Below are 14915 nucleotides of genomic sequence, written 5' to 3' on the forward strand. Positions count from 1 at the left end.
GGAGGCAGAGCCTTCAGTTTTCAGGCCCCTCTTCTGTGGAACCAGCTTCCAGTTTGGATTCAGGAGACAGACACTATCTCTACTTTCAAGATTAGGCTTAAAACTTTCCTTTTTGCTAAAGCATATAGTTAGGGCTGGACCAGGTGACCCTGAATCCTCCCTTACTTATGCTGCAATAGACGTAGGCTGCCGGGGGATTCCCATGATGCATTGAGTTTTTCCTTTCCAGTCACCTTTCTCACTCACTATGTGTTAACAGACCTCTCTGCACTGAATCATATCTGTTATTAACCTCTGTCTCTCTTCCACAGCATGTCTTTATCCTGTCTTCCTTCTCTCACCCCAACCAATCACAGCAGATGGCCCCGCCCCTCCCTGAGCCTGGTTCTGCCGGAGGTTTCTTCCTGTTAAAAGGGAGTTTTTCCTTCCCACTGTTGCCAAAGTGCTGCTCATAGGGGGTCATATGATTGTTGGGTTTTTCTCTGTATCTATGAAGCGCCTTGAGGCGACTTTTGTTGTGATTTGGCGCTATATAAATAAAATTGAATTGAATTGAATTTTGCCCTGACATCATTATCTGAACATTAAAACTGCAGCAATGTTAAAATGAATAATGAAAGGACTTTGTTGGCTTCTTTAAAGGTACAGAATATAAATTTTAAATATATGTTTACGTGTTTAACTTTGACCAATTTGTTATCAACTGATTATGAGTTATTTTTTATATTCAGTATAAATCTAATTGTGTGGTGAGTCACAAATTTACTTATTAGATACAGGTAAACAAACACACAGCTCAAAGTTTGAGTCATTTATTTTGCAACAATGACCTCCAGTAAAAATCTGTCATCTATGGTAATCAGAATAGCAGAAACACCCAAATCATTCAGACACATGGATTAAAGGGATTACATCACATGGATTAAACAGCAGACGTGCACATAAAGCATCAAACACAAGAGTCCATGTTAAACATGGTCCAAAAGCTTCCCAGTAAAACCACAACAACCACTAACAACACTGAGATGGTCCTGGATCGGTTTAGAGTCCAAACAGAGATCATCATCATCATCAGTCTGCTGAACACAGGAAACAGCAGATTTTATAACATCAGACAGAACCAGGACCCAGACTCAGTTACTGGGAACCAGAACAAGACCTGAAAGAAGAAGAGATGAGGACACAGTCACCAACACACTCTGAAAACAAACCATGGACACTGGTTTTAACAGTCATGGCAATGATTCAGTAAAGTTTCATGTTTCAGGGCCTGAACCAGGTCTGAGAGTCCTCAAAAACAACAGTAAAAACCTGTGTTTGAAACATTAATGTAACTAACAGTTGTCTGGTTCTAAACTGTTTTCAGGTATGAACTGGTCTGTGAGTGAGAGTCCTGCTCTGACCTCGGGCCTTCCTCTTGTAGTAGATGAATCCAGCCAGAGATAAGATCAGACCCAGGATCAGTCCTGAGGCTCCGATGGCGAGCTTGTTCCTCTCTGACTCAGGCATGGACGAGTCTGAGGAGGGATCTGAGTCACAAAGGTGAGAGTCAGACAGGTAGGTATGTACAGGTGTGTACAGGTGTGTAGATACAGACAGGTATTTACCCCAGTCAGTGATCAGAGGTTTCTCCAGGCTGGCGTGCTCCACCTTACAGGAGATCTTCTCCCCAGACCTTCAACACAAACATCAGTGACTCTCAGATCTTAAACTTTTAACATTTAAACTTGCAGACCTCATATTAAAAATTGTTCAGGTTTCCATCATCAGAAATGGCGCTCCTGGACTTCATTCTACGTAGCTTGGCAAGAAAAGCGTCTGGACTTGTTTAAGTTGCTTGAAGACGTTTCACCTCTCATCCGAGAAGCTTCTTCAGTTCTAAGGTCAAATGGTGGAGAGTCCTAGATTTAAACCTAGTGGGAGTTTCCCCCCACAGAAGGTCAAAGGACCCCCTGATGATCCTCTACCTAATCACATGAGCCAAGGTGTGAAAACGGGTGTGGGTCACAATCAGCCAGGGTTTCAGCTCACTGTGAAACCTGGCCTCACCCTATCATGTGATTTCCTGAGGTTAGATGGCCCAGGATGTGAGTGGCCCTTGTTAAATTCTCCCAATTCTTTAAATCTTTGAGCTGAAGGAAGGACAAAACTCTGTGTATAAATGCTCAATCAACAATCATTTTATTCCATACAATTCAACACTTTATGAGCAAACACCATCCGGTTGGGGAGACATGCATGAAGAGGGTCACAGCAAAATCTCAAAATGGTGGAGGGTTAGTGAAACTCTTATAGCCTCTAGTGCCCCCACCCAGTCATAAACACTTAAACATTCACATACTTTCTAACTCTCAGTGAGCCTGAGTTACGGCCTTGGCTCCCTGTTTTTCTGTCCTTTGTCCCTTTTAGGGGGGAAACTTCCACTGGGTTTAAATCTGGGACTCTCCACCATTTGACCTTAGAACTGAAGAAGCTTCTTGGATGAGAGGTGAAACGTCTTCAAGGAACTCAAAGAAGTCCAGACGCTTTTCTTTCCAAGCTCCTTTGACTACGATGACCTGGATGACTGAGAACCTTCACAGACATATTGCCGTACATTTTGGGAGGAACACCCTTCAACTGGTGCGGGAGGATGAAAGGGAATCAAGAAAACTAGCGGATTATAGGAATGATCTCCATTTCAACCTGAGATGCAGACAAAGCAGAGTTGCTCCTAAGAGCTGGCGCCTGTCAGGAGATACAGTGCAGACTTGATTCTACGGAAAGCACAAAATCAGCTTCTAAGTGAAAGGATAAGACAGGTCCATTTCACTATATATGCCCTCCAAAGCAAGATTAGCCAGACCCTGCAGGAACAGGAAACCCTTCTACCCTCTCCAATCTTAGAAGAGGTTTACAAGTTTGTGGACAAGGCTCAGTGGGCCCAACACTCTAAAGGAAAAGAAAGACAACGCAGGAAATTCCACACCTTGCTTTCAAAAACACACACTCCTCAGTCTGAACCTACACAACTCAGTGAAGAACACACACCTGAGGACAGTCAGGAAAAATGGGGGAAGAACTTATCAGACCGGAATCTCACTGAACCTGAAAAGAAAGTATTAGCCAAAGGACTCAATTTTGCCATCTCTCCACAACAGTTGCCCATAGTGGACCTCATCACAGCCCCAGAAACTGCCATACGGATTAACAAATGATCACAGACAGAAGCAGAGCAAATCAGGATGAAAGTCTAAGCCACCCTCTCCAGTGCCAAAGTCCCTCCGTCCAACCTCACAATACAGGAAAAGAAGGCCGTCGCTTCCCTGAGAAGAGACCACAACATCACTGTTTCACCAGCTGATAAGGGAAGATGCACCGTGGTCCTAAACACTACAGATTACCACACAAAGATCACTACTCTCCTCAGTGACAACAATACCTATGAAGCCTTAAAGCGAGACCACACAAGCAGCTACAAAAAGAAAGTTATAGCTTGCCTTCAAGACTTTGAAAAGGACAAAATTATTGACCGCCTCACATATCACCGCCTTTACCCAGGGCATGCCATACCCTGCATTTACGGACTTCCTAAGATCCACAAGGAAGCTGTCCCACTCAGACCCATAGTCAGTAGCATAAACTCAGCCACTTACAACATCTCGAAACACCTTGCTACCGTCCTTGCTCCTCTCGTGGGGAACACCCCACACCATATCAAGAACTCCACCGACTTCACCGACAAGGTCCAGAAACTTCCCCTGGATCCAGATGAAACCATGGTGTCCTTTGATGTAGTCTCCCTCTTTACTTGCATACCCACCACGGAGGCAGTGGAGACTGTCAGAAAACGACTACAAGAAGACAGCTCCTTGGAAGACAAGGACCAACTTCACACCCGATCAGATCTGCACACTGTTAGACCTCTGCCTCACCACTACATATTTCAAATACAACGAAGGCTTTTACAGACAAAAACATGGCTGTGCCATGGGCTCCCCCGTGTCACCTATTGTAGCCAACCTTTGCATGGAGGAAGTGGAAAGGAAGGCTCTTGGCTCTTTCAAAGGAAGAGTACCCAGCCACTGGTACAGATATGTGGACGACACCTGGGTCAAAATCAAGACACAAGAAGTGGAATCCTTCACTGCGCACATTAACGCTGTGGATAAAAACATCAAGTTCACCAGGGAAGACACAAAGGACGACTGTTTGCCTTTCCTGGACTGCGCTGTGCACATTGAAGAGAACGGCAACCTCAACATCGAAGTTTACCGGAAGCCCACACACACGGACCAGTACCTCCTCTTTGACTCCCATCACCCTCTGGAACACAAACTTGGAGTAATTAGGACCCTACACCACCGGGCAGAACATGTTCCCTCTAAGCATGAAGGGAAAAAGAAGGAACACACACATGTAAAGGAAGCACTCAAAACATGCGGTTATCCTAATTGGGCGATTATAAAGTCAGCAAGGATGACTTTATCCTTGTCTTCCAAGGAGCTGTCTTCTTCTAGTCGTTTTCTGACAGTCTCCACGGCCTCCGTGGTGGGTATGCAAGTGAAGAGAGAGACTACATCAAAGGACACCATGGTTTCATCTGGGTCCAGGGTAAGTTTCTGGACCTTGTCGGTGAAGTCGGTTCTTGATGTGATGTGGGGTGTTCCCCACAAGAGGTGCCAGGATGGTAGCAAGGTGTTTTGCAATGTTATAAATGGTTGAGTTTATGCTACTGACTATGGGTCTGAGTGTGACCCCTTCCTTGTGGATCTTAGGAAGTCTGTAAATGCAGGGTATGGCATGCCCTGGGTAAAGGCGGTGATATGTGAGGCGGTCAATGATTTTGTCCTTTTCAAAGTCTTGAAGGCAAGCTATAACTTTCTTTTGTAGCTGCTTGTGTGGTCTCGCTTTAAGGCTTCATAGGTATTGTTGTCACTGAGGAGAGTAGTGATCTTTGTGTGGTAATCCGGAGTATACTGGAGTGCTCACCTGGGTGTGTACTCCAGGTGTGAGTGGGTCTGGTAGTACCAATCACCATCTGCCATCTCCTCAGTGGAAGTGACATCAGAGGTGACTTCCTGTCCATCTCTCAGCCAGCTCACTTTGATCTTACTGGGGAAGAAGTCATAGACGCTGCAGACCAACATGGCGGGATGCTGACTGTAAGCAGGTGTTGTGGAGTGAAGTTTGACGTACGGCTTAACTAGAGGATATTATGAGTTTCTGTTATTGTTATTATCATATCATCAGGGATGATTGTATACATGTGCATTAATAAAGATACTGTCAACAGCAGAGTCACATATAACCAGTCTGACATCAGATGATGAATCAGCTGTGAGGAGAAACATCATCAGGCTGTAAACATTATTATTATAAAGTAAGACATGCAGAGCTGTATGTGCTGGAAATCTACCAGACTTGAACCTGGATCAGTTTTTATTAATATCCAGCAAAGTGTTGACTCAGAGTGACATCAGTTTGAACCATCAGTGAACTGATCCTCCTGCAGATCAGCTGCTGTGGTTTGAAAGTAAAATCTGACACATGGAGACCTGATGAGAAACTAACACCTTAACTCATCCACACATAAATGAACCCTGAGTGTTTTCACTCAGTTTAATATCAACATCAAACTAAAGGACTGAATCCACAGCTGGTCCCAGTTTGAATTTCTGCTCATCCAGCTGTTTGATTCCTGAACAGAAATTATAAAGTAAAAATTGCTCCCACAGTTGATTTTTTCACACCAAGCTGCTTGCCTATTGTAGATTCACTCTTCCCAGTCTGGTGCAGGTCTACAATACTTTTCCTGGTGTCCTTCGAAAGCTCTTTGGTCTTGGCCATGGCGGAGTTTGGAGTCTGACTGTTTGAGGCTGTGGACAGGTGTCTTTTATACAGATGATGAGTTCAAACAGGTGCCATTCATACAGGTAACGAGTGGGGGACAGAAAAGCTTCTTACAGAAGACGTTACAGGTCTGTGAGAGCCAGAGATTTTCCATGTTTGAGGTGACCAAATACTTATTTTCCACCCTGATTTACGAATAAATTCTTTACAAATCCTACCATGTGGATTCATGGATTTTTTTTTCACATTCTGTCTCTCACAGTTGAAGTGTACCTCTGGTGCAAATTACTGACCTCTGTCATCATTTTAAGTGGGGGAACTTGCACAATCGGTGGCTGACTAAATACTTTTTTGCCCCACTATATGTGTAGACACATTTGGTTCCGGTAGATGGTGGCTCTCAAACACAGCAATGTAAATCACACACACACACACACACACACACACACACACACACACACACACACACACACACACACACACACACACGTGTCTATATATACATTACACATGCATACACATACAAACACAAAGCTGTGTAAACCAACTATAAATAACTAATCTCAACTTCCATCCATCCATCCATCTTCATCCGCTTTATCCGAGGCCGGGTCGCGGGGGCAGCAGCCTAAGCAAAGAGGCCCAGACCTCCCTCTCCCCAGCCACCTCCTCCAGCTTATCCGGGGGAACACCAAGGCGTTCCCAGGCCAGCCGAGAGATATAATCTCTCCAGCGTGTCCTGGGTCTGCCCCGGGGCCTCCTCCAGGTGGGACATGCCTGGAACACCTCACCCAGGAGGCGCCCAGGGGGCATCCTTGTCAGATGCCCGAACCACCTCAGCTGGCTCCTTTCGATGTGGAGCAGCAGCTGCTCTACTCTGAGCCCCTCCTGGAGGGCCGAACTTCTCACCCTATCTCTAAGGGAGAGGCCAGCCACCCTTCGGAGGAAGCTCATTTCTGCCGCTTGTATCCGCGATCTCGTTCTTTCGGTCACTACCCACAGCTCGTGGCCATAGGTGAGGGTAGGGACGTAGATCGACCGGTAAATTGAGAGCTTCGCTTTTACACTCAGCTCCCTCTTCACCACGACGGACCGGTGCAGCGTCCGCATTACTGCAGCTGCAGCCCCAATCCATCTCTCGATCTTCGGCTCCCTTCTCCCATCACTCGCGAACAAGACCCCGAGATACTTGAAGTCCTCCACTTGGGGCAGGAACTCATCCCCGACCCGGAGTATATAATCTAAACTTATATACATAAAATAGTGGAGGTGGAATGAATACTACAAATGTACATAAGGTGCAGTTGCAGTCTGGCAGTGGGAGCAGTGTGACAGGTCAACTGTTAAGAAGGGAGATGGCGAGGGGAAAGAAACTGTTCCTGTGTCGGGTGGTCCTGGTCTGCAGGCTTCTGTACCGTCTGCCAGAGGGCAGCAGATCAAAGAGTCTGTGTGCAGGGTGTGAGGGGTCTGTGATGATTTTCCCTGCCCGTTTCCTGGTTCTTGAGAGGTACAGATGCTGGATGGAGGGCAGGGGGGTGCCGATGATCCTTTCTGCTGCCCGTACAGTCCGCTGCAGTCTGCTCCTGTCCTGTTTAGTGGCTGCTCCATACCAGACTGTGATGGAGGAGCACAGGACAGACTCAATGACCGCAGTGTAGAACTGGATCAGCAGCTCCTGTGGAAGACTGTACTTCCCCAGTTGTCTCAGGAAGTACATCCTCTGCTGGGTCTTTTTGAGGATGGAGTTCATTTCATTTCATTTCATTTATTTGTTCATTTTCAGGCACAACAAATACCTATATTGAACATAAGATACACAAAACAAAAAACAAAAATTGCCTGAAAAAGGAGTGGGACGAAGAAAACTTATTAAATCCCACCCCTATACTCACTCATCAACAAAAAAAACAATAAACTTCCCGCAGCTACGCCCATCATTGCATACAGACCCATCAACAGCCCCGGGCACATACAAGCATCTAAGCGGCAGCTCGCAACCAACAATTAGAGCCTTCATAACTGAATACAGAATATATAAATTATAAATTGCATTACCACAGGTAACAGGCAGTAATAACTACAAGTAACAAACACACATACATATACATACATATATATCTACACACACAAGTACATATATGTACATACATACGCACACTTTATTTATTTTTTTTATTTTGGAATCCATACCAGCAATGGTTGATATGACGTTGATATTGAGTTGATATTGGTCTCCCACTTCAGGTCCTGGGAGATGGTGGTACCCAGGAACTTGAAGTTCTTCACAGTCGACACAGGGCTCTCTGATATGGTGAGGGGGAGCAGAGTTGAGGGATGCCTCCTGAAGTCCATTGTCAGGCAAATGACGGTTCAAGGTTCAAGGTTCAAGGTTCTTTATTTGTCACATGCATAGTTATACAAGTATAACACACAGTGAAATGTGGCCTGACACGCTCCTCGACATGTGCAAAAATTGGGGGGGGGGGGGGGGGGGGTGTAGAGGAAGAACATTATATATATATATATATATATATAGTATATACACTGGGTGAATGTGCAGTAGTAGCAGCAAGCAGGTGAATTCTGTACATTAATATGAATAGACATCTGACTATTTTACAGGATAGACAATATAAACATATTTAAAATTAAAGGAATTGAAATGTACATTGTTCCTTGGTTTAGAGTGTCTGGAAGAGTCCTGTCTCAGTCAATTATAGATGATGTGAGAGGGCGGGTGTGTGTGTTTAGGGCACGAATGGCTTGGGGATAGAAGCTCCTCTTGAGTCTCTCTGTCCTTGCCCGGAAGATGCGGAACCTTCTACCAGATTGCAGAAGTTGGAACAGTTTGTTGCCAGGATGGGACGGGTCCTTCAGTATCTGCGCTGCTCTAGTCCGGCATCTCCTGGTGTAGGTGTCCTGAAGCGGGGGGAGAGCAATCCTGCAGCAGCGTTCTGCTGTACGGATCACTCTCTGGAGAGCTTTTTGGTCCTTCACACAGCTGTTCCCAAACCACGATGTCATGTTCTGTGTGAGGATGCTCTCCACAGCGCCTGTATAGAAAATCCTGAGGATCTTTGGAGAGACCCTGAACTTCCTCAGTTGTCGTAGGTGATACAGGCGCTGCCTAGCCTTTTTGGTCTGGACCTGAATGTGGGCAGCCCATGTCAGGTCTGAGGAGATGTGGACACCAAGATACTTGAAGGACTGCACCCTCTCCACTGGAGCTCCATTGATGATAATGGGCTTGTAGTCTCTGTGCTGACCCCTTCTGAAGTCCACCACCAGCTCCTTGGTCTTGCTGACGTTCAGCTGGAGGTGGTTGTCCTGGCACCACGATGCCAGATTCTTCACTTCATCCATGTAGGCCGCCTCATCGTTGTTGGAGATGGCACCCAACACCACTGTGTCGTCAGCAAACTTCACAATGGTGTTGGAGCCATGGGTGGCCACACAGTCTGAAGTGTAGAGGGAGTAGAGCAGTGGCGAGAGGACACATCCCTGAGGTGCTCCTGTGTTGATGGTGATGCTGTTGGAGAAGCACCTGCCCACCCTCACCACCTGAGTTCTGCCAGTGAGGAAGTCCAACACCCATGCACACAGACGGCTGTTAAGTCCCAGATCCCTGAGCTTTGTGAACAGTCTGCAGGGCACTATTGTGTTGGTGTCATCTGCAGACTTTAGGAGTTTGACAGCCGAGTTCTTGGAGGTGCAGTCGTTAGTGTAGAGGGAGAACAGTAGTGGTGAGAGGACACATCCTTGAGGGGCACCAATACTGAGGGACCAAGTTTCAGAGGTGATCTCCCCCAGCCTCACTTGTTGCTTTCTGTCTGTCAGGAAGCTGGTGATCCACTGACAGGTAGCTGGTGACACACTGAGCTGGGAGAGTTTGGAGGAAAGAAGTTCAGGCACAATGGTGTTAAAAGCCGAACTAAAGTCCACAAACAGGACCCTGGCATAAGTTCCCGGGCGGTCAAGGTGTTGCAGGATGTAATGCAGCCCCATGTTCACTGCATCATCCACCGACCTGTTTGCCCGGTAGGCAAACTGCAGAGGGTCCAGCTGGCGGCCTGTAATGTCTTTCAGATGGGCTAACACCAGTCGTTCGGAGGATTTCATGACCACAGACGTCAAGGCGACAGGTCTGTAGTCATTCAGTCCTGTGATGGTGGGTTTCTTGGGAACAGGGATGATGGTGGAGCGTTTGAAGCAGGAGGGAACTTCACACAGCTCCAGGGATCTGTTGAAGATGCGAGTAAAGATGGGAGCCAGCTGTTCAGCACAGGTTTTGAGGCAGGAGGGTGAGACGCCGTCTGGTCCGGGGGCTTTCCTGGGCTTCTGTTTCTGGAATAGTCGGCTCACATCCTGAGTGTGTATTCTGAGTTTCAGGGAGGAGGAAAGGGGGGTGAGAGGTGTGGTGGAGGTCGTTGAGTCTGGATTGGAGAGGGTGGTGGTGGTCGTTGAGTCTGGATTGGGGAGGGTGGTGGTGGTCGTTGAATCTAGATTGGAGAGGGTGGTGGTGGTCGTTGAGTCTGGATTGGGGAGGGTGGTGGTGGTCGTTGGGTCTGGATTGGGGAGGGTGGGGGTGGTCGTTGAGACTGGATTGGGGAGGGGGAGGGTGAAGGGGGGAGAGGTGGAAGGTGTGTTGGGGGTCAATGTCTGAAACAATGGCTCTGGGGAGGGGAGGGTGGGGCGTGGGAGTCTGTCCGTCTCAAACCTGCAGTAGAAAGTGTTTAACTCGTTGGCCAGGTCTTTGTTTGCTTCAACAGTGGGTGGGCGGCGTCTGTAGCTGGTGATTTCCTGCAGGCCCCTCCACACTGACGCAGGGTCGTTGGCTGGGAGCCGTTCTTCCAGCTTCTGGGAGTAGATCCTTTTAGCTGCTTTGATCTCCTTGGTCAGTGTGTTCCTGGCTTGCTTGTACAGGACCCTGTCACCACTTCTGTAGGCGTCCTCCTTGGCCTTACGAAGATGTTGGAGTTTAGGAGTGAACCATGGTTTATTGTTGTTGTATGTGCAAAAGGTCTTTGTTGGCACACACGTCTTCACAGAAACTGATGTATGATGTCACAGTGTCCGTGAGCTCATCTAGGTTCTCAGATGCAGCTTCAAAAACAGTCCAATCAGTGGAGTCAAAACAGTCCTGCAGTTCCTGCTTTGCTGCGTTAGTCCACTTCTTCACAGTTTTGACTACAGGCTTGGCACGTTTGAGTTTTTGCCTATAAACTGGAATAAGATGGACCATGCAGTGATCAGAATGTCCCAAAGCTGCCCGGGGCACAGAGCGATAGGCATCTTTTAGAGTGGTGTAGCAGTGATCCAGTATGATGTTGTCCCTGGTGGGGCAGTCTATATGCTGTCTGTATTTAGGGAGTTCGTAGTTTAGGTTTGCTCTGTTAAAATCCCCAAGAATAATTGTAAAGGAATCCGGGAATTTCCTCTCCAGGGTAGTAATCTGGTCAGCCAGCTCACACAGTGCGTTGTTCGCGTTGGCCTGAGGAGGGATGTAAACTCCGACCAGCATGAAGGAAGAAAACTCCCGCGGTGAATAAAATGGTTTACAGTTGATGAAAAAACTTTCCAAGTGTGGGCTGCAGTGTTTCTGTAACACTGTGACATCAGTACACCAACCTTCATTAATGTAGAAGCAGACTCCACCACCCTTTGTTTTCCCTGAGAGCTCTGTTTCGCGGTCTGCCCGGTGAAGTTGGAAGCCCGGCAGATTTAAGACAGCGTCTGGGACTCGCTCACTGAGCCAGGTTTCAGTGAAGCACAGGGCAGCAGAGCGTGCAAAGTCCTTGTTATTCCGGTTTAAGAGCAGTAATTCGTCCACTTTGTTTGGAACAGAGCGGAGATTCGCGAGGTGAATGGAGGGGAGTTTCACCAGCGCACCAGCGCGACTCCAGGAGCCACAGAGAGCTGCTGCCCCTCCAACTAAAATCTCCAAAAAACTTTCCGGGTTTGTGAAAAATGGATAAGAACTATAGTGAGACGACTGCCTGAACTGCCTGGTGTTTAGCAGTTCATCTCTGGAGAAAGTGATGTGGTCTGAGTGACCAAAAGCGCAGAAAATAAACAGAAACAAGAAAAGTGCGAGAGAGTGCAGTGCTGAGGCTGCCATCCGTGGCGCCATCTTGAAAGGGTGTTGATATATAATTATAATTGTTTCAGTATATTTAATAGCTCCACTGTTACACTGACTCATAGACCTGAGCTGTAAGTGTGTGCAGGTGTGAAGCTGCTACACAAGCTCTGAAAGTCAGAATCAATAAATAAACAGCAGACGGCCTTCAAACACCATCAGTCTTTCTCATTTTTGTTTGAATTAAAATAAATGAATTAGAAGAAAAGTGTTTTATCAACATGTCGAGCTGCTTCATGCTGTTAGAAATATTTATATGGAAATATTTAAAAAAATAAATAAATATGAGCAATATTTCAGCTTAAAGAGGTTTAATGAATCATCAGTGTGTTATAATGAACAGCTGCAGTTGCCTGTCTCACCAGCAGGGAGCGCCACAGACTGAGGTTAGCTCTGTGACGTTATAGTCAGAGCTGTGATCAGTGATTTATTACAGTTATTGATCACCAGAGTCTGACCTGCACCTGTGAGTCCATCATGAATGATTCAGAGTGAGGTCAACACCTGATGATGTCACACAGACCAGCACACTCACCTGATTTAGACAGAATGCCCTTGTACCAGACACCAATGTTGTTATGGCAGTACATCTCCTTCTCAGCTTTCATTTGAGTCAGGTATGCACCACTGTTCATGATCTCTGCGTTCCCCTCTCCGAACTCAGTGTATCCAACAAACTTCCCCACATCGCTGTCAAACCTGGCATACTCGATCTTGTTGTAATAGTAAGCTCTGATGTACTTGATGTCCTTCAGCTCAGTGGAGTTAAAGTCACAGCGAGACACTACATACATTTTGAATCCATCTGAGGACAAACACAACATCAGACTGTGAGCTGATCATACCTGCTGTGTATGGGAAGATGTACAAATAACTTATGTTGATCATGTATACATCTGTCTACTTAGCACTTTTAATTCTTATTTTTATGTATGTTGGGTAGATAGCTGGGAGGACTGTAAGGTGCTAGTTCAGGTTTGCAGCCACCACTCCCTGGAGTGTCGGCCAGAACACTGCTCAAGGCCCGGATGAATGTTCAGAAGGGAGACAATGAAGACACCGAGGATAGTGCAGACTCTTGTATTGACTTCACACAGTTGAAGGTAACAGGGATTGTCAGAGGAGCAGGTATCGCATACAGGTTTAGGTGCGTGGGCATGTGTGTGTGTGTGTGTGTGTGTGTTTGTGTGTGTGTGTGTTTGTGTGTGTGTGTGTGTGGTCTGTTGCTCATTAACGCACACTTCTCACGGAATGACCAATTCTCTGCTGGTAATCTGGAGCAGAAAAGCTCAGGTGCCTTGCCCACGTTTCTCCCTGCCCATAGTCTCTCATACAAAGCGGTGGGGTGACCTCTACTGGCCACTCTAAAAAACTACAGGTGAACTAACAACTGAACAGAATAAAACCATAACTACGGGGCATTTTGTACAATGTATATTTAAGCATTGTCTGACAGAATGTTTTGCAATAAGTACCACAGCAAATTCCTAATGTTGTTAACCTGCTCAACATTTGGCAATAAAACCCTTTCTGATTCTGATCATTGATGCATTTATTGATCACTACACTGATTACAGATCAGTGTATCTCTGCAGTGTATTGATCAGTGTATTAATCAGTGTATTGATAGCAGTGTTGGTCAAGTTACTTGAAAAAAGTAATCAGTAACTAATTACTGATTACTTCCCCAAAAAGTAATCAGGTTACTTTACTGATTACTTATTTTCAAAAGTAATTAATTACTTAGTTACTTCAGTTTCACGATTTACAACCTGAATAGGTGATAAAGCGATAGATCTTTCAGCCAATTCTACTTTTTCTGCATAATCCATCATACAAAATGTAATCAAATGGAAACGTCTCTTTTTAAAACTTGTTTTATCAGTTTTAATCTTTTAACTTTATGCATCAAGCAAAAATGTAATTATATGCAACATTCTCTGACTGGAAGAAATTAGTTTAACATTTAAACCTATTTTCTGCACATTCCAGCTCATAAAATAAAATATTTTTTTTGTGTTTACACTCAGTCTTTCAAATAGATGCAAGTAAAACACAGCAGAAAATAAATAAAGTCAAAGACTCAGCGGTCCTGTTGCTCTATTTTCACCTGTAAAGCAGGAGTGGGGTAGGCGGAGGTTTACCCTGGTGCAGGTGTGCCGCGGTCAGTTAAAGAATCTGCGAGTTTTTCTGTGAGTTTCCCATTACGTCGTAGCTACTCGGTGCTTGTTTGGAAGTTTAGGGGTTTTTTTCGCTGTAAAAAGAAGTTTTTTTTCCCACGCACGATGGACACTAATGTTTTTGTCACTTTTTATGGAATCAAACTCAAAGTAAGGTCAGTACTTCCACGCTTTAAATGCTGCACGCTCATACTCTCTCCCACAATCGATATGTGATCCATTGTTGATCTGCACACAGCTGTTGTCACGAACGTCGCACTCGCTTACGTCACTGTCGTGAGACATTGTCGCCAAAAAATCACGGTTTTAGTAACGCAGTAACGCAGCGTTCCTACGGGAAAGTAATGGTAATCTAATTACTGTTTTTGCAATAGTAATCCCTTACTTTACTCGTTACTTGGAAAAAGTAATTGGATTACAGTAACGCGTTACAAGTAACGCGTTACTGCCCATCTCTGATTGATAGTACCTGCAGTGCTGAGGCTGATGAAGAGGAGGCAGAGGAAGGATGAAGCCATGTTCCTGAGTTCTCCTGACAAACTGACTCAGTCTGACTGAGAGCTGCTCTAAAAATAGAGGACAGGTCACATGACCACAGCGTCATCTGTTACCAGGAAGAACTCTGTGACACCAGCTTACAGCTCTCACTGGAACACAAAATAAGAAAGAAAGACGCAACAACATTGTCATCCCCTATGTAGCCTTAACGCCCACTCACACCCTGGGTCATCTGACCTCAGGAAATCACATGATAGGGTGGGGCC

At 45.9% G+C, this 14915-nt stretch overlaps 1 protein-coding gene across 2 annotated transcripts; it reads right to left on the minus strand.

Annotated features, from left to right (window-relative positions):
• Positions 1-806: 806 nt before the first annotated feature.
• LOC146634278 (H-2 class II histocompatibility antigen, E-S beta chain-like) lies at positions 807-14678 on the minus strand. Of its 2 annotated transcripts, none has more exons than XM_085376008.1 (6): positions 14621-14678; positions 12507-12776; positions 4972-5185; positions 1608-1675; positions 1404-1517; positions 807-1159 (listed from the first exon to the last, which is right to left on the minus strand). In XM_085376008.1, the coding sequence occupies exons 1-6, from the start codon at positions 14667-14669 to the stop codon at positions 1134-1136; spliced, it is 741 nt and encodes a 246-aa protein (XP_085232134.1). In that variant the 5' UTR covers positions 14670-14678; the 3' UTR covers positions 807-1133. The 2 variants fall into 2 exon arrangements, with proteins under 2 accessions (XP_085232134.1, XP_085232125.1); XM_085375999.1 differs by having other exon boundaries at positions 1404-1529.
• Between the last annotated feature and the right edge of the window lie 237 nt (positions 14679-14915).

The sequence above is a fragment of the Diplotaxodon limnothrissa genome, linkage group LG3 (genome assembly GCF_057381915.1).
Source record: "Diplotaxodon limnothrissa isolate DT_005_m linkage group LG3, D_limnothrissa_male_GT1.1, whole genome shotgun sequence".
Lineage (NCBI taxonomy): Eukaryota > Metazoa > Chordata > Actinopteri > Cichliformes > Cichlidae > Diplotaxodon > Diplotaxodon limnothrissa.

Bases quoted from the DNA above. Each gene is read 5' to 3' on its own strand.
- LOC146634278 (XM_085375999.1), bottom strand. From the start codon at position 14,669: ATGGCTTCATCCTTCCTCTGCCTCCTCTTCATCAGCCTCAGCACTGCA. The intron at 5,186-12,506 runs GTGAGTGTGCTG...AATATCCTCTAG, and splicing joins GGGCATTCTGTCTAAATCAG to TTAAGCCGTACGTCAAACTT. The intron at 1,160-1,403 runs GTCAGAGCAGGA...TTCTTCTTTCAG, and splicing joins CTACAAGAGGAAGGCCCGAG to GTCTTGTTCTGGTTCCCAGT.